A 22708-nucleotide genomic window follows, 5' to 3' on the forward strand; every position below is an offset into this window, starting at 1 on the left:
CTTGGTCATTTGGACTGAGTGACTTCTTAACAGGATACTGGGTTTGAGACTCTGGAGCTTTTAAATCTGAACTATTTAGGGATTCTAAAGATCTTGCTTGTTCCAAAACAAAAAGACCAAAAACATCTCCTCGTACTTAAAAATGAATAAGAATGGTTCATATTTTATGGAGAACACAGAATTTTATATATGAATGTATAAAGCAGCATAAGGACGTATGGGTAATATCTTTGGGGAGGTAATGTGCACATCTGTGGTTATAGAATTATTGCAAACATCTGAGGTCTCCCTACCACTTTTAAAACTTTGCACGTTGAACTTTTACCCGTTGGAGGTGGGTCAACATTTGACGTAGATAGATGAAGATTTTTAGAAAAAAAAATTTTTTTTAAAAAGATTTTATTTATTTATTCATGAGAGACACACAGAGAGAGAGAGGCAGAGACACAGGCAGAGGGAGAAGCTGGCTCCATGCAGGGAGCCTGACGTGGGACTCGATCCGGGATCACGCCCTGAGCGGGAGGCAGATGTGTCTACTCAAGGGCTGAACCACTCAGGCGTCCCCAGAATTTTTTTTTTTTTAATTTTCATTTAAAAGTCATGTTGTTAGCTGATATCATTTCAACTATTTAACGGTACACGGTATTTTAACTCCTTTGTTCTTTGTTTTTTTACTCCTTTGAACGTAGGACTTAGGCCTCTTCTAAACGTTTTATTATTTTATTTTTTAAAGATTTTTATTCATTCATTCATTTATTCATGAGAGCACACGGAGAGAGAGGCAGAGACGCAGGCAGAGGGAGAAGCAGGCTCCATGCAGGGAGCCCAACGTGGGACTCGATCCCAGGTCTTCAGGATCACACCCCAGGCTGCAGGCAGCGCTAAACCGCTGCGCCACCCGGGCTTCTCTCCCTTATCCCTCCTATCTCAGCAACGAGAGCGATCTTTGTAAAACCCAAGTTAGATTATGTAATCTTATTCTTAAAACCCTACCATTTGCACTCCCTTTATAGAAAGTTCAAACAACTTGACATAGCATAGAAGGCTCTCTGACTCCTATTGCTCATTTTTTCAATCTTCTCTCTCACTATTCATGGTCTTAACTTGACCCCTTAATTGAACTGAATTCCTTGGTCATGCCTTGGTGTGTCTTTCACAGGACCTTATACATTGATTCCTTTTTGGAAATACATTCCTGGCATCTTCTTTTGGTTATGGTTATTTCAGTTTACAGCTTAGACATTACATTTTTAGGGGGAAGCCTTATTTGATGCCATAGACCCATTTGGGTGCTCCTCCTATGCTTATTTGTGTCATGTTTTATTGTAAATACTGTTTATCAACATGCTTTCCTGAAAATGCCTTGATTAGGAATTGTATTTGTTCATATTAGTACCTCAACCTAGGTGTCTGGCAAGTACTAAATAAATACATGTAATTTATACATAATATGTATGTGGTATATCTTATATGTATGAAGGGGGAATTGAATTCAGAATTGTAAATTATACTTTTATTGAATCTCTCCTAGGTCTTTTAGCCCTGTGTTCTCAAACTTGAGCATGTATCACTAACACCTTCAGGGCATATTAAAACAAAGTATGGGTCCAACCTCAGACTTTCTGATTTTTTTTTAATTTTTATTTATTTATGATAGTCACAGAGAGAGAGAGAGAGAGAGAGGCAGAGGGAGAGGGAGAAGCAGGCTCCATGCACCGGGAGCCCGACGTGGGATTCGATCCCGGGTCTCCAGGATCGCGCCCTGGGCCAAAGGCAGGCGCCAAACCGCTGCGCCACCCAGGGATCCCCAGACTTTCTGATTTAAAAGGTCAGGTGTAGGGGATCCCTGGGTGGCGCAGCGGTTTGGCGCCTGCCTTTGGCCCAGGGCGCGATCCTGGAGACCCGGGATCGAATCCCACGTCGGGCTCCCGGTGCATGGAGCCTGCTTCTCCCTCTCCCTCTGCCTCTCTCTCTCTCTCTCCCTCTGCCTCTCTCTCTCTCTCTCTCTGACTATCATAAATAAATAAAAATTAAAAAAAAATAAAAGGTCAGGTGTAGGACCCAAGAACTTGAATTTCTAAGTAGTTACCAGGTGGTCCTGATCCTATTGGTCCAGGAATCCTATCTTTGGAACCACTTCTTTAGAAAACTTTTTTTTTTCTTTGGCATCTCTGTTCACCAACAGTAGATTTAGATTTCCAGATTTCCCCACAATAACAGTTTTATCCAGTAGCATAGGATAAATACAGTACTTGTTGCAATGATACTGAAAAGAGTGTTCCTCGCACAGGAAATTTGTGTATTAGGTCCTTGGATACTGTGATGTATTGACTTAAAGACATAAAAGGAAAAATTCAAAACACAAGGGGGGCTGTCTTGTGGTGGCCATAGCATTTCAGAAAATGGAAAGTTGAAGCTCTTTCCATAAGGAATTTAAATGTTGGGGGAAGAGGGATCATTTTCTGATGCATGTTAGGGCACTTGGAAAAAAGCTTTGCACACTGCTAATTATTTCATATATTTTACTTAGTTTTTACTTGGCAAATTCATTTTCCACAGGATGGGGTCACTTTTTTATTGTGTGCTTAGTATCAGATAATGTGATTACACCTGGATTTCCCTTGGTAGTCACATAGTCTTAGAATTCTTATTCCTTTTTCATGTCAAGAGTTTATGGGAAACAGTTGAATTTGATATTATTTTCATCAGAGTTGAATATTACTTGTCTATTTTCATTTTAGATCATATAAATAAGTGAATAACCAGGACTATTTTCTGGACCAGACTGATTTATAATTTTAGAAGAAATAATGGAAAGCCAGGAATTTATTGTGAGTTGTACCGGTTTTCAGTATTTCCTTTTTCCTAATTTCTTTTTTTAATCCTCTATTTAAAATTTTTTTTTAAAGATTTTATTTATTTATTTATTCATGAGAGAGAGAGACAGAGAGAGAGAGAGAGAGAGAGAAAGGCAGAGACACAGGCAGTGGGAGAAGCAGGCTCCATACAGGGAGCCTGACGTGGGACTCAATCCCGGGTCTCCAGGATCACACCCTGGGCTGAAGGTGGCGCTAAACCGCTGAGCCACCCAGGGATCTCCATACTCAAAAAATTACCCCAGAGAATTTTGATTTTGGGGCTTATATCTATTGATGTCTTTTATATGAGAAATTATAACAAATATAAAAAATATTGGTTAATTCATTAAAAATAGCCTGTTATATTGAACGTAAATCACTTTTTAAATGGAAATAGCTATATTTTCCAAAACAACAACAGAAAAAAACACACTGAAAAGAGGAGCATTGCTATATATTTTTTTGCAAATCTCCTTAGCATTTGATTTAATAGTAGACAGCTAAATTCTTAGATCCACCCCTGCATTCAGTCTGAAATTGAATCTTGTAACAATGCACCTACATAACCCTGGGAGATGACTATGCATTCCCAAAGAAATGAGAGTAAAAAGACAAATAGCATCAAGAAAATAGTTTTGACCTTAAGACCCCTGAAAAAAGTCTTGGGAATCTCTAGGAGTCTCTGGACTACATTTTGAGTATAGATTATGACTATGTGTAACCCAACAAACTTTTTCCTTCTCACTGATGACCGAGAAGCCCCAAATTATTTTTTTTTGTTTAGTTTTCAGTTTTCTCCTTAAATTTTATTTGTCCTTTCTACCCTGTTTTTTCTTTTACTACCAAGTTTTGTTTTTTGAAATTGATGTTTTGTTATTTATTTATTTAATGTAAGCTCTATGCCCAACATGGAGCTTGAATGCACAAGCCTGAGTCAAGAGTTGTATGCTCTACCGACTGAGCCAGCCAGGGGCCCTGATGTTTTGTTGTTATTGTTATGGTATCTTTTATTTCAATAAAAGATATCTAAATATTTTTTATATGTGGGGAAGGGTATAAGGATGTATAATATTTGATACATATAAATAGAAACCATTTCTTTTGTACTTTTGAAAATAAGGTACTGTATACTCATCAAAAGATGAAGAAGTCAAAAGTGTGGCAAGATGGAATTCTGAAGATCACTCACTTAGGAAACAAAGTAAGTACAAAGCAGTTGACTACAGTGAAAGCTAGATTCTTAAAAAAAAATAAAAAGAAAAAAAAGAAAGCTAGATTCTTGCCTTTCATTGAATATTAAGAAGACGCTGTAGAGGATAAAATGTTGGATATGTCCGTAAGCTGATACAATATGAAAACAGAAGTTGCACATTACACTGATTAATTTGTGCATTTTAAAAGTTCAGTAAACATTATTTAATTTGCTTTTTGATTTTTAAAATTTGAATTAGATTTTCTATAAAACTTTTTAATAATTTTAGCACATTTTTTCTTTGCAGGCAATAAGAATTTAATGATACAAAAAAAAACTATATTAAAATATATTTCTAACACCGTAATGCTCTCAGTGAAATGATACATAGAGTTGACAAACCATTTTAGGAAACTTGCCAATTTTTAAAATTAGGTATAGAGTTCTTCTATTTTCTTTTATTCTTTCTTTTCTTTTCTTTTTTTTTTTTTTTTTAAAGATTTTATTTATTTATTCATGAGAGACATAGGCAGAGGGAAAGCAAGCTCCATGCAGGGAGCCTGACGCAGGACTCAATCCCCAGTCTCCAGGATCACATCCTGGGCTGAAGGCAGTGCTAAACCTCTGAGCCACCTGGGCTGCCCTAGAGTTCTTCTATTTTCACATTTTCTCTGAATCATTTACTTTGATTATGATATGATCCTATCAGTCTTGAGAGAATTATTTACTGAGGTTGTCTTTTACTCTATTAGATATGGTTATCTCCTTTATGGGTTTCTATTCTCATTCCAAGTGTTTCCATGTACTGAATTGTAATATTTTCTTACCAGTTCTCATAACCTTACGCAACATTCTTGGCTCCTCTATTCTTCGCAACAATTCTGAGTTGGAGACTCAGGAAGAGCCAGTGTTTCAGTTTGGGTCAAAAGGCAGGAGAGCACTCCTGTCACAGCTCAGAGACAGGCAGGAATTTTCTCTTACTCAGTGCTTCTGTTCTCTTCAGTCCTTCTGCTGATTGGATGAGGCCCACCGAATTAGGGAAAGCAATCTGCTCTGTTTAGTTTTACTGAGGTATAATTGACATTTAGCATTCTATTAGGGATTCCTAGGTGGCTCAGTGGCTTAGCGCCTGCCTTTGGCCCAGGGTGTGATCCTGAAGTCCCAGGATCGAGTTCCACATTGGGCTCGCTGTATAGAACCTGCTTCTCCCTCTGTCTGTGTCTCTGTTTCTGTCTCTCTTTCTTTGTCTCTCTCTGTGTCTCTCATGAATAAATAAATAAAAATCTTTTTTAAAAAAATATTAGTTTCAGGTATACAGCATAATGATTTGATATTTGTTTATGTCACAAAATGATCGCAATAAGTGTGGTTACCATCTGTCAGCATACATAGTTAAGATTTTTTTCTTTTCTTTTTTGTGTTGAGGACTTTTAAGATTTATTCTTAGCAACTTTTATTTTTATTTTTAAAATATTTTATTTAACTGCTCTTTAGTCCTGATCTTCAGTTAAAGATCTCCCATATTCTTTTTTTTAATTTAACTTTATTTAAATTCAATTATCATATAGTGTATTATTAGTTACAGAGGTAGAGTTCAGTGATTCATTAGTTACATATAACTCCCAGTGCTTATTACATCATATGCCCTCCTTAATGCCCATCACCCAGTTACTCTATCCCTCCACCAACCTCCTCTCCAACAATCTTCAGTTTGTTTCCTATAGTTAAGAGTCTTGGGACATCTAGGTGACTCAGTCAGTTAAATGTTTGCCTTTGGCTCAGATCATGATCCTGGGGTCTTGGGATCAAGCTCTGTGTTGGGCTCCCTGCTCAGTAGGGAGTCTGCTTCTTGGTCTTTCTCTGCTGCTCCTCCTGCTTGTGCTCTCTCTTTCAAATAAATAAAATCTTAAAAAAAAAAAACAAAAAACTTCTTAGGGTTTGTCTCCTTTCTGATTTTGTCTTATTTTCCCCTCTCTTCCCCTATGATCCTCTCTTCATGTGATAATTGTCTTTCTGACTTACTCTATATTCTGTTCTTACTCCATTTATCTATCATTGTGAAGTTATAAGAGAAGCTTTTCAATGTAGAGAGCCTACTTATGATTTGTAAATTAACATTTAATTAATTAAAACAAAAGTAAATGAAAAACTAGTTTTACTTTAAGCCTTCAAGTTCAATTTGCAAATCCTATTAACTTTAACTTTCAATGGGTTTAGTGTTCAGTCAACTTAGTTGTACAAGCTAGATACTTTTTTTTTTTTAAGATTTTATTTATTTGAGATAGAGTGCAGAGTAAGAGAGTGAGCAGAGCTGGGGAAGGGCAGAGGGAGAGGGAAAAGCAGGCTTCCCACTCAGCAGGGAGCCCTACTAGGGTAGATCCCAGCCCGCTAGGATCATGACATGAGCTGAAGAGAGATGCTTGACTGACTAGCCACCTAGGCGCCCCACTAGATACTTTTTTAAAAATGATTTTATCTTATTATTATTTTTTCTTTTGAGAGAAAGAGAGCTCTTAAGCGTGAGTGGGCAGAGGGAGAAGGAGAGAGAATCCCAAACAGGTTCCATGCCCAGTGCAGAGCTTGATGCTAGGCCCAATCTCATGACCCTGAGATTATGACCCAAGCTGAAATGAAGAGTCAGGTGTTCAAACAACTGAGCCACCCAGTTGCTCTAGTTAGATACTTTTAATAATCTGTTAACAAACATAAAAATTTTAAATATTTTAAATTTACAAATTTATTTGATTTTTTTAAATTTTCTTTATTTTTTTAAAGTATTTTTAAGTAATCAATCACACCCAACATGAAGCTTGAGCCCACAAACCTGAGATCAAGAGTCAGATGCTGTTATCAAGTTAGCCAGGAGCCCCACACCGCCCCCGACTCTTTTTAAAAGTGATCTCTCTACATCCAAGGTGGGCTTAAACTCTAACTCCAAGATCAAGCCTCACATACTGTATTGACTAAGCCAGCCAGCTGTCCCTGAGTTTCTTTAGCACTTTAGTTGTCCTAACAAACAACAGCCTCCCAATTAAATCCTTCTAGTGTATCTAAGAAATTAAACATAAACATAATTATTCTTAAAATACTGTAAGTTTTCTAATCCTGTTTATAAACAGTAAAATTAACTTACCATTTTCCAATTAAAAAGTAACACCCAAAATTAATTTCTAAGTTACACATTTAGAGTCATAAATGTGTAATTTGTCTAATCTGTTAGATGCATGTAAAATGTAAATTGAAGCATTATAAGTAAATTTTTTTTGAGAACGAGAGGAAGCAGGGATGGCGGATAGGGGTGGAGGGAGAAGGGGAGGCTCCACACCCAGCACAGAGTCTGATGTGGGGCTTGATCTGATGACCCTGAGATCATAATCTGAGCCAAAATCAAGAGTTGGACACTTAAACCGACAAAAGCACCCAGGTGCCCCTACTTTAAAATAAAAAATATTTTTTGAAAATTAAAATAACACAGAATGCTTTAAAATCATTGGTTGCATAATTACTAAAACGTATTCATGATCTTAATTCAAAACATTGCTATATTTGGTTTGAATTACTGCCTTATCACTGTCCATTTCAAATGTTTCAGGAGTTAAAAGGTACTTTCCCATAGGGGCCACCTGGCTGGCTTAGTCCAAAGAATGTGTGACTCTTGATTTCAGGGTCATGAGTTTGAGCCCCATGATGGGTTGAGAGATTACTTTAAAAATAAATAAAATAAAAAACAAACTTTAAATAAAAATATTACTGTTCCAAGTAAATTGGAGTCCTCATTCATATTTTTTCATCATTTGATTTGTCCTGAACTAATGAATCCATTCACCGTTGATGATATTTTATTTTATGTAATTTTCTTTCTTTCTTTCTTTTTTTTTTTTTTAAAGATTTTATTTATTTATTCATGAGAGAGAGAGAGAGAGAGAGAGAGGCAGAGACACAGGCAGAGGGAGAAGCAGGTTCCATACAGGGAGCCTGAGGTGGGACTTGATCCTGGATCTTCAGGATCAGGCCCAGGGCTGAAGGCGGCACTAAACCGCTGAGCCACCTGGCTGCCCTCTATGTAATTTTCTAAAAAACGTTTTTCCTGTTTGGTTGGGCCAACTCTTCAAAGTCTCACAGATTTTGTAATATTAAAAATCTCTGATTAGATTTTGCATATCCTTCCTGTCTTCCGGTACAAAATTATAATATTGGGTCACACTAGTGTTGTAATCCAATTTTATCTTCAACTATAGCATGTATCTATTGAATGTCCATTTTATCCCTTGCATTGATAAGCCTTCGGAAAACAAGATAAATTCAAGTTAGTCGCAGGGATTTTCTGTGATCCAGGAAAGTTAGTAATCTCACTGTATACTAAATAACACCCTTCTTCTCAAATCCAAGCCAGTGCTTATTCTCTTGCTAGTATTACCTTTACCTGTCCAAGTCTTTGCTGTCAGGGTTGATCATCTTCATTATTTGAGTCATCATTTAATAAACATATTTTGCTGGTAGGCAATGGGACAATTTAAATAAGACATACAAACTCAATGGACCTGAGTTTGAATCCTGGCTTTTCACTTATTAGGTGTATAATCTTGACCAGTTATTTAGCTTCTCAAGGCCTATGGTCTCTTTAAGTTGTCTTGAGGATTAAATGAGAAAATGTATAAACCTCCTCACAAAGTGCTTGGCACATTGTAAGAATGCAATAAATGGTAACATTATAGTTTTTGTCTTCAAGGAGCTTTTATCTAAGAACATAAGGATTATAATATGTATAGAGATATGGTTAGGGTTCTATAGAAGCAATATCAAAGTCTGGTTCAGAGGAGTCTTTCCAGATAAAGAGTATTTTTTGAGTATTTGTTTTTTGTTTTGTAAACAGAATTGATAGGTTGGAGGGAAAGGAGCTAAAGTTGGTGTCATAGTTACAACAACATGGAGGCATGAAACGTAAACATTTGGGGAACTAGAAGCCATTAAATATGCCTGGAATGAAGGGCTCGTATTGGGAAATAGTAGAATGTATGGCTTAAAGGGGTAGTCAGGAGTCATATCATGAGAGAATTTGTATAAGCTTTAGGAGCCAGTGAAGAATTATGACCAGAGAGTAACATAATCATGTTTCTGTTTTAGAAAGATCACTCTGGCAGCAATGTCTAACATAACTATTAAGCTGTGTAGGATGAAAGATTGAATTTAAGAAGACTGTAAGCTAAAGAATAACACAAAAATGATGGGGATCTGACCAAGTAGTCATTAGCAATGACAATGGAGAGAAAGGATGATTAGAGAGAAATTATGAAAATATTATAGAATCTTAAGTTCTTGGATATGGAAGGTGTGAAGAATCCATGATTTTCAGGCTTTTGTATGGTGATTATGGTACTGAATAAGATATCTTGAAAAGAAAAAGCAAGTTAGGGGAAAAATGATTTTTAAAAAAGATTTATATATATATAGGGAGAGAGAGAGAGAGTGCACGTGCGCGCATGTGCTTGCAGAAGCAGGGGGAGGGGCAGAGGGAGAGAAAATCTTAGGCAGACCTTGCCCTGAGTGTGGAGCCCAATATGGGACCAGATCCCATGACCCTGAGAGCATGACCTGAGCCGAAATCAAGAGTCAGATGCCTAACTGAATGAACCACCCAGACACCCCCAAATTAAGACATTTTGTTCCATTTTGAATGTAATGATTTTTTAAAAAAATATTTTATTTATTTATTTATTCATGAGAGACAGAGAGAGGGTAGATATATACGCAGAGGGAGAAGCAAGCTCCATGCAGGGAGCCTGATCTGGGACTCGATCTTAGAACTCCAGGATCACACCCTGAGCTGAAGGCAGATACTCAACCACCAAGCTACCCAGGCGTCCCTTGAACATAATGAATTTGTAGTGTCATAGGACACATTTAAGTAATTGGCTCTAGAGACCTGGAACTCAGCAAAGTTGTGGACTACTAATACAGATTGGGAGTATATGGCATTTAGATGATATTTGAAGCTTCTGGAGGTGATTCATTCATTTATTTCTTTAAAAGATATTTTGTAAGCACGAGTTACACACTGTTCTATGGGATGCAGAGGGAATAAAACACATGAATCTCTGACTTCATGGAAAAAGCAGGGAGGAGACAGGCCAGTAAACTAAATGAATATGTTTTCCTAGTCGTTTAGCAAACAACTAGGAGTAGAGTGAGCAAGGATAAGAATGGAGATCAAGGGGATTATTTAGGCCTTATTGGTCATTGAAAGAACTTTTGTTCTTGTTCTTTGGGAGGTGTGGATATACTGGAAGGATTTGAGCAGAATCATGACATGATCTACTTTGTGTGGATGTTATTACTCAAGAACGGGGTATAGACGGGTGCCTGGGTGGCTCAGTTGGTTAAGCGTCTGACTCTTGATCCTAGCTCAGGTCTTAATCCAGGGTGGTGAGTTCCATCCCTGTGTTGGACTCCTCCATACTGGGTGTGGAGCTTACTTAAGAAAAAAAAAAAAAAGATAGAGTATAGAATGTAAAGAATAGCAGAGAAAAGATAGAGCCTTTGTAAACACCAATCTTTCAAACAGCTGTATTGAGATTTAATTCACATGCTCTTCAATAAACCCATTTAAAGTATTCAGTTCATTGTTTCTTAGTATATTTACAGAATTTTGCAACCATCATTACAATCTAATTTTAGAACATTTGTCACCCCAAAAAGAAATCTATTACCCACTAGTGGTCACTATTTAGTACCCACCTCCCAGCCCTAAGCAATCACTGGTCTACTTACTGTCTCAATAGATTTGCCTGTTCTGGACATGAATGGGATTATATAATTGTGGCCTTTCATTGAATGACTTCTTTCATATAGTGTGTTTTCAAGGTTCATTCATGTTGAAGCATGCTTCAATACTTTATTCCTTTTATTGCTCAGTAGTAGCCTGTTGCATGGATATATCATATTTATCCATTCTTCAATTGATACACATTTGAGTTTCCACTTTTTGGCTGTTATGAGTAATGTTGCTATGAATTTGTGCAGTTTTTTGTGGAGACAGGTTTCCATTTCTCTATATATACTGAGTGGAGTAGAATTGCTATTTTTAACCTTTTAAGGAACTGCCAAACTATTCTCTAAGATGATGGAATCCGCAATATATAAGGGGCTAGAGGAGAAACAATTTAAAAAAAAATGGCTAAAGACACAAGGAGAAACGCAGAAAATTATAATTACCTTAGCTTCCTTTTTTTCCCTTCCATTCAACTTGTAGAGAATTCTTTATATATTTACTGAAACCTTTTTCAGATATGTGATTTGTAAGTATTTTTCCCAGTTAGTAACTTTCCTTTTTAAAGTTTTATTCCTTATACCTCATAAACAAGTCTCCTATCCCAATGCTGATGACTTACTTCAAGCACTGATCATCTCCCCAATCCTCCATGCCACACCATTACTGTAATTTGTTTACTCATCTTGCTTCCTGTTTTGCCCTCTAATGCATTCCAATTCTGTTTTTTTCCCAGTTCCATTCCAGGATCCTCCTGGTAGAGATTAAGTTCATGAATTTCTTATGCATATACTTTTGCTTTTTTGCACAGACTGAATAGTTGCTTAGGAAACATTTGAAGTAGATCCACTTTCTAATCCAGAACAAAGTGGGCATTTCTCTCATGATATGATTTACTTATAGAAACAGTTTTGATTTGCTATTGAAGTGTTTAAGAAAAGCAGAATTATATTGTTTCTTTTTAACATTTATTTTGTTTTAATATAGGCAGTTTTATATGATGACAAAGGAGAATGTTTGGAGAGTATATTTCTTAAGTGCCTTGAGGTATTTTAATGTTTCTATTTTTAAGTTACTTAAATCTCTATATTTAAGTTAAAAAATCTCTTTACCTCCTTTATGAATATTGTTAAAGTCATGGTATCTAAATTCGATACGGTAAAATATAGACAATAAGACAGACTTTATTGTGTTGGTCTAAAAACTTGAAATAATTTATATAAAGTGCAATTTAGTAAGTTTTTTTTAAAGATTTTTAAATTGATTTCAGAGAGAGAGAGAGAGAGCGCTTGAGAGAGCGCAAGCAGAGGGAGGGGCAAAGGAAGAGGGAGAAGCAGGCTTCCCCACCAGATAGGACAGAACAGGGAATCTGATATGGGACTTGATCCCAGGACCCTGGTATCATGACCTGGGCTGACAGAAGACCCTTAACCGACTGAGACACCCAGGCACCCTAGTATGGTGATTCTAAAAGTGTTAAAATGCATATTCTTATTATCGTTATGTTGATTTTGACCATGATGTTAAATCTTTTAAAATTTTTTGTGGCATTGATAGTGGTTGTAGTATTTTTGTATTTATCAAGAGGGTCTATGAAAAGTACTAGCTCAGTAGATGCTTACTTGGATATAACTACTGTTGTTATTACTTCATTTTAAATCATTTCATTAGAAAATACTAAGCACATTATCTGTGATAATACACAGATTTTGTGTATCACCACTAGGTTGATAATCTTTTTTATTTAAAAAAAAATTTATTTATTAGAGAGCAAGTGAGTGTGTGTGCACAAGCAGCGGGGAGAGGCAGAGAGAGAGAGAGAGAGAGAGAGAGAGAGAAGCAGGCTCCCCACTGAGCAGGAAGCCTGGCCTGGGGATGAATCCCAGTACTCTGGGATCATGACCTGAGCCAAAGGCAGCCGTTTAACTGACTGGGCCACCCAGATGCCCTGATAATCGTTTTTATGCTTCAGTCAGAGACAATGGCGAGTGCTATATTTTGGGGGTTTTGTTAGTTTGTTTTGATTTTTCAAAAAAAAAATTTTGTTATTAAAGTAATAAATGCTTTTTTGGAATATGATTTAAGCAACTGTAATTTATAATAATATTTAATTTGTGGTAATTATGAGCATGTAGTTGACATGAATTTATAAAAATGTATCATTGGTATTTGACAGCTCTAATTTTAAAAATTACATTTAGTTGTATGGATTCTTAGTGCGCTCCTTGAGAGAGCGCATATTTGTCTTGCTTGGTGAGCTCCTTGAGAGAGGGCATATTTGTCTTTTCTTTGTACCTCCTGCATACAACAAAGGGTCTCACATGCATAATATTGAATAAGCAAATTAGTGAAAATTTTTTTTGCCATATTATTATCCTTTTTTTTGTGCTTATTGATAGTTAACTGGTACATGAAAATAAATGAAGACTTAGTTATTGATTCATACATTGTAACAATTATTTATTGAATATTGTGTTTTGCTAGTGCTAATGACCTACTGGAACACATAATCAAATAATTAGATGTATATGATTTTAAATTTATTTTCAAAAATTAATTCTTTAAAATTTATTTAAAATTTAGGTGAAACCTGGAGATGACTTAGAAGGTGATCGATACTTAATCACAGTTGAGGAGGTTAAAGTTGCTGGAAGCATTGCTATTAAACCAGATGTCATTAAAGAAACGTCAGAGTTAAATCCAAGGAAATTTATATCCTCTGGGCGGTCCCTTGGATGTCAGCCTGCTGGTTTAAAAAGGAAGTTTACTGTAAGTTTCTCTGTTGAAAATAAGAAATCAATGTATATTTATATTCTTTCAAGAAGTACTGAATTTGAAATTATTGTACTCTATCATTAAATGGTACTTCATAATGCATGTTTAGGTAGACAGGAAGTAAACCCCAATTAGAAAAATCTTATTAGAAATGAGTGTTTACATTTTAATTTTAAAAATTTTATATCTTTATTATTTTACCTTGCAAAGCACACTCCCTTTTCTTTCTTTCTTTCTTTCTTTCTTTCTTTCTTTCTTTCTTTCTTTCTTTCTAGCCAATTCACTTCATAGTTTCTTTCTAGATAATGGAAGAGCTAATAACTGTTTTAATATTTTTAGGGTTTTCAAGGACCACGTCAAGTGCCAAGGAAAATGGTTATTACAGAAAATGATGAATCAGCTGCATCACTTGAGGCTAAGAAACCTGGCTCTATTTTTCTTTCTCCCTTCTACAACACACCTCCTTTGTTTTCTACTGCTGGCAAGAAAGATACAAATAATATGCCGACAGACCCTGAGAACAGTGTCACTTACAAGAACAGAGAGAAAAATGGCTTATATTATTCTTCTGTTGTCTCTACTCCATCCTTTAAGAATAACCCAGAAATGCTATGTGAAGAAAATTATTTTTGCTCAGCTGTCTATTCTGTAAATAAGCATTCAAATTCTTTACTATCCAATGAGGCCATAAAAAAAGATGGTTTGACATCTCACTGTTTAGGAGTTTCACAAAACATCAGAAGCAAAGCACAGATATTAGCTCTTCTGAAGTCCAAATCAACTAGTATGGGTAAAGAACTAGATTCTGGGATTACAGAACATTTCCCTCAGATACTATTACAAGAAAGTGTAAACATTCCTTCTAAACCAAAGTGCATAATTGAACAAGACACGTGTGGTGAGGTGAAGAGCACAGACAATTTACACTACCAGCATCAATCGGAAAATACTATGAGATATAAAAGCAGATGGGCCATGTATCTATCCTCACAGAGTTCACCTGTACATTCTTCTACTGAAGATGGAAATAATATAGAAAGGAAACCCAAAACTCAGGGAGATAATGTAAATTTAAATTTGAAAGATCTGGTACAAAAAAGGATACAATTTTTTGAAACATGTGCTGAAAAGGGTAAAAACTATAATGAAGACAAGCCAGTAGGTGATAATGATCAATCTTGCGATCAGGAAGTAAAATTGGAAATTCCTTCATTCTGTAAAAGCAACAGCTTACCATTTACCTGTAGCAGTGTAGAGAATGATGGCTTATTATCAGAATCTGACATTCAAAAAAATAATAAAATACCTGTTAGTCAGGATGACCAGATGTGTCTAAAAGGATCAATTCTCATTAGAGAAAATGCTCAGAAGATAAATATATGTGGAACCCCAGAAAAGTATGACCAACCCATGTCGTCCCTGCCAGAATCTGAACATCTACAAATCGAGTCTTCTATAAGTAACAATTCTAGGATCTCTGATGACTTTACCAATATGCTTTCTAAAAGTAATACTGATAATGAAAATCTTAATAGTATTCCTGAACCAATGAGTAATGTAACACAGCCACTTGTGGAGGTGACTTTTAATCTGAACAATTTTGAAACCAGTGACTCTGAGGAGGAATCACTAGAAGATAACAAAATTTCCCAGGATTCAGAGGGTTGGGTAAAGGAAACTCTGGTTAATGATAGCAGTTCAAGTGTTCAAAAGAGATGTGAAAATATAAGCTGTAAGAAAGTTGGCAGTGAACATTTGTCTCATTTAACATCTATGGAGGATAAGCCTACAAAGACATTTCCTAAAGAGACTCTGCTGTCACAGTTTTGTGATAAAGCATGTATAGGTTTTGACACAGGACCTTGGAAAACTGGAAACAGAAAAGAAATAGAAGAGTATAATGACACATTAAGCAGTTTTGATTCATCCTTAGAGTGGACTGATGTATATGTAGATAACAATGAAGATGCTAATAAATCTATACAAAAAGTCAGAATTAACTATGATATTACTTCACTACTGAGTAAGTCTAAAGGTATAAGCTCAAATTTACATATTCCTCAGTTAAACATAGCCACTAATCAGATTCCTGAAAACAGCCTATTCTCGGAACAGTCTGGGCTTCAGCCTTTTATAATGGGAAATAAATTAGACAAAAATGATGAACAGGTTTTACTGTCAACTTCTAGCAGTGACATCAGTATCCAACAATTAAATGTTAATCAGAATCACTCTGAAGAACCTGTTGTTCTTGGTAAATCAAATACCCAAGTTTCCAATTCTTTGTTGTACCCTCTGGGAGAAAAGCATCCTATTTCCAAAGAAACAGAAGCATGTATTCCTGAATCCGAAGATTTGGGAAGGATTAGAAGTTTAGACCATGACCATATTGAAGTAGAACCTGCTGGAGAAAGCAAACAACATTGGAATAGTCCTAGGAATCCTTCAGAACTCTCTGGATTAATAAATAACATTTCCCTTTTAAAGTCATTGTCTGAACATAGTACAGCTTTAGAAGGCTTGGAAATATTGAAAAAGAAAAATACTACCTTTAAACAACAAGGAACTCTACAGACATATAATCCAGATAGTAATCCTGAAGGTTAGATTGACATGTTTGTTTTGGATTGTTCTTTATATATCTCAGAGGATGAAAAGTATTTGCTTTGGAAGCTACATTAAAGAATTACAGATTTTTTTTTTTTTTAAAGAGAACAAGAGCAGGTGGAGGGGCAGAAGGAGAAGGAGAGAGAGAATCTTTTTTTTTATTTATTTTTATTTTTTTTATTTTTTTTATTTATGGATAGTCACACAGAGAGAGAGAGAGAGGCAGAGACACAGGCAGAGGGAGAAGCAGGCTCCATGCACCGGGAGCCCGACGTGGGATTCGATCCCGGGTCTCCAGGATCGCGCCCTGGGCCAAAGGCAGGCGCCAAACCGCTGCGCCACCCAGGGATCCCGAGAGAGAGAATCTTAAACAGGCTCCACACCCAGTGCAGAGCTTGACAAGGACTCAATCTCATGATCCTGAGATCATGACGTGCTGAAACCAAGCATCAGTTGTTTAACCAACTGAGCCACCCAGGCTATAATACACATCAAATGGCTTCCAAATTATTACACTATTATCACTACTAGCAAGTTTGTAAAGTTCACAAATCCTTTGATTTTTTTGTTTGGTTTTGCCATGTATCCTACTGAGACTATATAGTTAGAGTATCATGTTCAGAAGTTGCTTGGGTGGGGGCATCTGGGTGGCTTTGTTGATTGAGCATCCAACTCTTGGTTTTAGTTCAGATCATGATCTCAGGGTCCTAGGACTGAGCCCCACATCAGCTCTGTGCAGGGTGGGGAGTCTACTTGAGATTCTCTCCTCTCTCTGTCCCTCCCCTGCTCATGTGCATGCTTTCTCAAATAAATCTTTTAAAAAAGTTACTTGGGTTATTTTCTTTAGTGTGATTATGTTATCATTTGATGTAAATATAGTTAAAGTTCACTTTTATATTCAGTATGAGGACTTTTTTGCCCATCCTTGTTGATGTATGTAAAATATTAATCTAGTTCAGGAATCAAAGCTGTATAAAACCATAAATTCAGATCTCTTCCTTATGCCTTTCATCCTGTTTTTACCTACCTGTTATATATAGCCAATATGTCATCTCTGTGTTTCTTTTTGCAAAAATAAATACCTCCATATTTACATTCTTGTTCCTAACTTTTCAACAAAAGACAGTATACTGTATATATTCTTTAGCACCTTCTTTTCACTAACTATATCTTGGAGATTGCTTCCTATCAATTCAGAGGACATATCTTCATTTTATTGTTTACATCTGTGTAATATCCGACTGTGGATAAACCATCCTTTATGCAACCTCTCCGATACTTTGCTATTACAAATAATGTGATACTAAGTAACCGTGTGTGTGTGTGTGTTTGCACATTGTTTGAAGTGTATCTTCAGGGCAAATGTCTAGCAGTAGGGTCCCTTGGTAAATATGTGCCTTTATTGGATACTTCAAAATTCCCTCCATTTCTTACCTCTACCAGTAATGTGGGAGAGTGTTTGTTTCTCCAGTCTTTCCAAGAGTGTGTTACCAAGCTTTGGTATTTTTGCTAATATGATAGATGAGAAATGGCATTTCAGTGTATTTAAATTTGTATTTCTCTTACTTCAAGTGAAATTTAACATATTTTCATATGTTTAAGTATCAGTTGTATATATTTTTCATAAACTGTCCTACCCTTTTTTCCAGATTTTTAATGGCTGTTGGTCTTTTCTATTCTCATTGATTTTTAAGAGTTCTTTATATATTAGAGATGCTAATCCCTTTATCTATGATATGTATTGGGAAAATAATGAAACCAGAAATAACAGTTGACTAAAAATGAATTTTTAACTAGATTGAGCTATGATTTTTTTTTTACAATAAAGTTTTTTTATTTAATCTCTGCACCCAACATGAGGCTTGAACTCATTACCTTGAGATCACGTGTTTCATGCTCCCCTGCTGAGCCAGCCAGGCTCTTCTGAGTTTCATTTTTACAAATAATAACCACTTTAAAATTATAGTCTTCTTGAAGAAGACTATAGTTTTCTTAAAGAAATTGATATGATCAAATATGTACCTTTTTCTTTAAGAAAAAAAAAATTCCAGGGCAGCCCCAGTGGCTCAGCGGTTGAGTGCTGCCTTCAGCCCAGGGCCTGTTCCTGGAGACCCAGGATTGAATCCCATGTCAGGCTCCCTGCATGGAGCCTGCTTCTCCCTCTGCCTGTGTCTCTGCCTTTCTCTCTCTCTCTCTCCTCTCTCTCTCTCTCCCTCCCCCCTCCCCCCTCGTGTTTCTCATGAATAAATAAATTCTTTAAAAAAAAATCCTATTTTTAAACAGCTATTCAAGCAGGTAGTATGGCGTAGCCACCCTGTCCTCTTTTCCATTCTGCAGACTTGTCAATTCTCCTGTTGGCAGGAGACTCTGCCTGTTCTGACTTTTGTCTGAACACCTTTATTCCTGGCATAGCTGGTAGCTTTTTCTTGTATTCACATCTCAAATGTTGCTTCTCATGAGAGATCTTTCTAATCATCCTATCTAACATTATTCTCTATCATATCAACCTTTGTTATGGAGCTCTTTTGTATCATAATCTGAATTTATCTGGTTGTTTAAATTTTTTGTGGCCTTTCGTTAAAGAGACTACTATTTTCCCAGTGCCTGGTACAATGTACTTAGAAGATAGTTGATTTTTTTTTCCTCAAACCAGAGTCAAATGGGTTTAAGATAGATTTAAAAATAGCATTAAGTGCTTTTTTCTTGTCTGTATTTGCATATAGCAGCAGTGTCTTAGCAGCTTAATAGTCTTAACTTTATTCTAACAGTTAATACTTCATTTTTAGCACATTTTAGTATAAGTTATTAGCTGTTGGCTTGGTATTTATTTTTCAATTAGTTTGAAAAAAGAAAAGGAAACATTTCTACTACTGACTTAGAAAGTAACCAAAAAAGTATTTTTTATTGAATTTTTATCATGAAATATTTGACTACACATACACTACACAGATATACAGAATAGTGAGTGAATCCTGAAATATCCAACAATCCTAAAATATCCAGATTCAACAATTATCAAAGCTACCCTATTTTCAAGCTTAAGTTGTATTCCTTGCTTTATAAAGGAGGATTTTTGAAAAGATGTTATTATTTTTAAGTAAGTGCTATACCCAACATGGGATTCAAACCTATAACCCTGAGATCAAGAGTAAAAAATGCGGGCAGCCTGGGTGGCTCAGCGGTTTAGCACCTGCCTTAGGCCCAGGGCGTGATCCTGGAGTCCCTGGATCAAGTCCCATGTTGGGCTCCCTGCATGGAGCCTGCTCCTCCCTCTGCCTGTGTCTCTGCCAATCTCTCTCTCTCTCTCATGAATAAATAAATAAAAATCTTTAAAAAGTCAAGAATGCTCCACTGACTGAGCTAGCCAGGTACCCCTAGAGATGTTTTTTTAAAATTTAAAAAACTATACGTCTGAGGAATAAAATCATATTTTATTTATTCTAGCTAGGAAACGATCGACTGCAGAAGTTTTACGAGCTTTACCAAAGTTGTCTCCTCTGAACCAGGATTCTCAACAGGTACATTTTTTTCCTATATTGTTTTTTTTTTTCCTATATTGTTTTATTTTGATATAGAATGTTCTGTTCATGTAATGAGATTACAGTAATATAGAGAGTCCTGAGATATTTTGTTTCATGACCTCCCCACTGTATCTCAGTAATTGTTTTCATTACATCCTTTGGGGGAAAAAGAAAAAAAAAAGCCTAGCAATTACATTTATTAGATAGTAGTGAACAACTTACTAAGTATTATGTCCTCGTAATTTTGTAAGCTTTTTATTTTTTCCAATGTTATTGATAAAGTTGACATACAACATTGTACCAGTTTAAGATGTACAACATAATGATTTGATATATGTATATGGATTACTGTAATTTATTTTATTTTACTTTACTTTACTTTTTATTTTTTACTTTACTTTTTAAGTGGTCTCCTTGCCCAGGGCAGAACCTACTATGGGGCTTGAACTCAAAACACTGAGGTTAAGACCTGAGCTGAGATCAAGAGTCGGCGTTTAACCAACTGAGCCACCCAGGCACACTCCCTGACCCTGCCTTTTTTTTTTTTTTTATAAGTATGCTCTACCCGCAGTGCAGAGCCCCATGTAAGCATGTTATTTTTAAATACATACAATAACTAATGGAATGTATGCACTTGTTAGGTATTGCACAGCTTCCCAAACTTTAGAATAGATTAGTTTTCTTGTTCACATTGATTTTCACATGGTAATTGATTTTTATCAGCAGTTTCTGAAAACAGCTTTCAAAAGATATGCCATTGAAATGACATAAGATCTGATGTTGAAACTGAACTACCTTGAGTTAGTTCATTCAATGATCTATAGATGTCAAGTGACACTTTATTTCCCTTAAATTATTTTTTATTTTTTTATTTTTATAATTTTTAACAATTTTATTTATTTGAGAGAGAGAGAAACTACACAAGTGGAGGGAGGAGCAAAGGGAGAGAGAGAGAATCTTTTATGTGGACTCTGCTGAGTGTGGAGTCCAGCATAGGCCTCAGTCTCACAACCATGAGATCACAACTTGAGCCAAAACCAAGAGTCAAATGCTCAACCAGCCGAGCCACCCAGGTACCCCTTCCCTTAAATTTAAAACATTTTGTGGAGACCCTGATGAGTTTACTCTGGCACCCCAAAGTACCTTGTTGAGCAGTTTAGGAACCATGGTAATACTATTAAAATTGTAGCACTAATTAGAATACACTGAAATTCTAGAATAAATCATTTAAATTCGTTTTTGTTCTTGGGGATGCTATTATCATATTTGGAGGGATATTCATTATATGGCACTGCTCTTTCTAGAAGACATGTTTGAAAGAAAAGGAAGTGAAATGTTTCATTTACCCTTATTTTGTATCTTGCTCTATTTTCCATGTTACTTGTTTTGTTTTGTTTTTAATAATCTTGAGGGGTGTTTTCTTTTTTAAATACAGAAAAAAGTGAAGAAAAATAAAACCTTACCACTGATAATTATTACTGTTTCCAGCATTTTTTGGCCTATTTTTAAAAATATGGTTAGATTGATGTGTACAGATAGTTTTGTATCTTTTCCTCTTACTATATTATGTTTTTCTTGGGTTGCCTGGGTGGCTCAGTCAGTTAAGCGTCTGCCTTGGGCTCAGGTCATGATCTTGAGGTCCTGGGATCGAGCCCCACATCAGGTTCCCTGCTCTGCGGAGAGCCTGCTTCTCCCTCTCCTTTTCCCTCTGCCGGCCACTCCCCCTACTTGTTCTCACACACACTCTCTCTCTCAAATAAATAAATAAAATCTTTTCGCACACACTCTCTCTCTTAAATAAATAAATAATAAAATCTTCTCTCACACACTCTTTCAAGTAAATAAAATCTTAAAAAATACATATAATGTTTCTCACATTATTAAAAGACTTCTTAAGTATCATTTATTTATTTATCTATCTATTTATTTTTAAAGATTTTATTTATTTATTATTCATGAGAGACACAGAGAGAGGCAGAGACACAGGCAGAGGGAGAAGCAGGCTCCATGCAGGGAACCTGACATGGGACTCGATCCCGGAACTCCAGGATCATGCCCTGTGCCGAAGGCAGGCGCTAAACCACTGAGCCACCCAGGGATCCCCCTATCTTCTATTTATTTATTTATTTGTTTGTTTGTTTGTTTGTTTAGTTAATTTTTTAGCTGCTTGGTTTGTAAGTTTATTATTGTCTTTGTCTGAAAAATCTTCATAGAAAATTGTGTTTTGGGTTATTAGCTCTTAGCAGTCTGCTGCTGAGCTCTAAGGAAGCTTGCCTTCCTTTTAGCTACCCAGTCTTTCTTCTTGAGCAAGGGGCATTTTGTAATGGCTCCACCTCTTTCTAACTTCTTTCTTAGGCTGCTGCTTCTTTTTTTTTTTTTTTAAGATTTGTTTATTTATTTATTCATGAGAGACACAGACAAGCAGAGATATAGAGGGAGAAGCAGGCTGCCCACAGGGAGCCCAATGCAGGACTTGATCCCTGGACCTGGGATTACACCCTGAGCTGAAGGCAGATGCTCAACCTCTGAGCCACCCAGGGGTCCCTAGGCTGCTTCTCATAGCCTAGATTCTCTCATATAGCAGCATGAGCTTTCTTATACATCTCCATTTTGTCTGGAGTTATGCTCTTTATGTATTGAAAGAGTTGTTTCTTATAAGCATGTTCATATTCTCCCATTAGTAGCACATATAATCTGCAACATTCTGACTCATGATGTGCTTTCGATGCACTTCTGCATTGAATTCCTCGTTTTCTAAATCATAACTAGCAGCGGTTTGGTACCACCTGCAGCCCAGGGCATGATCCTGGAGACCCTGGATTGAGTCCCACATCAGGCTCTCTGTATGATGCCTGCTTCTCCCTCTGCCTGTGACTCTGCCTCTCTCTCTCTCTGTTTCTATGAATAAATAAATAAAATCTTAAAAAAAATAAATCATAACTAGCGAATCATTTGGTACTGTGAGGGACAGACAAGCCTCCATTCACAG

General features: G+C 36.3%; 1 protein-coding gene across 1 annotated transcript in view; it reads left to right on the forward strand.

Moving 5' to 3' along the window:
• Positions 1–22708, forward strand: part of ZGRF1 (zinc finger GRF-type containing 1) — a 77473-nt gene that overhangs the window by 361 nt on the left and 54404 nt on the right. Inside the window, exons 2-7 of the mRNA XM_055342570.1 lie at positions 2742–2831; positions 3979–4059; positions 11804–11863; positions 13400–13585; positions 13931–16193; positions 19643–19716. Of these exons, the coding sequence (XP_055198545.1) occupies positions 2811–2831; positions 3979–4059; positions 11804–11863; positions 13400–13585; positions 13931–16193; positions 19643–19716 (2685 nt within the window). The 5' untranslated portion in view covers positions 2742–2810. The remainder of the gene's footprint in view (positions 1–2741; positions 2832–3978; positions 4060–11803; positions 11864–13399; positions 13586–13930; positions 16194–19642; positions 19717–22708) is intronic.

Source organism: Nyctereutes procyonoides, unplaced genomic scaffold (assembly GCF_905146905.1).
Source record: "Nyctereutes procyonoides isolate TBG_1078 unplaced genomic scaffold, NYPRO_anot_genome, whole genome shotgun sequence".
Classification (NCBI taxonomy): Eukaryota; Metazoa; Chordata; class Mammalia; order Carnivora; family Canidae; genus Nyctereutes; species Nyctereutes procyonoides.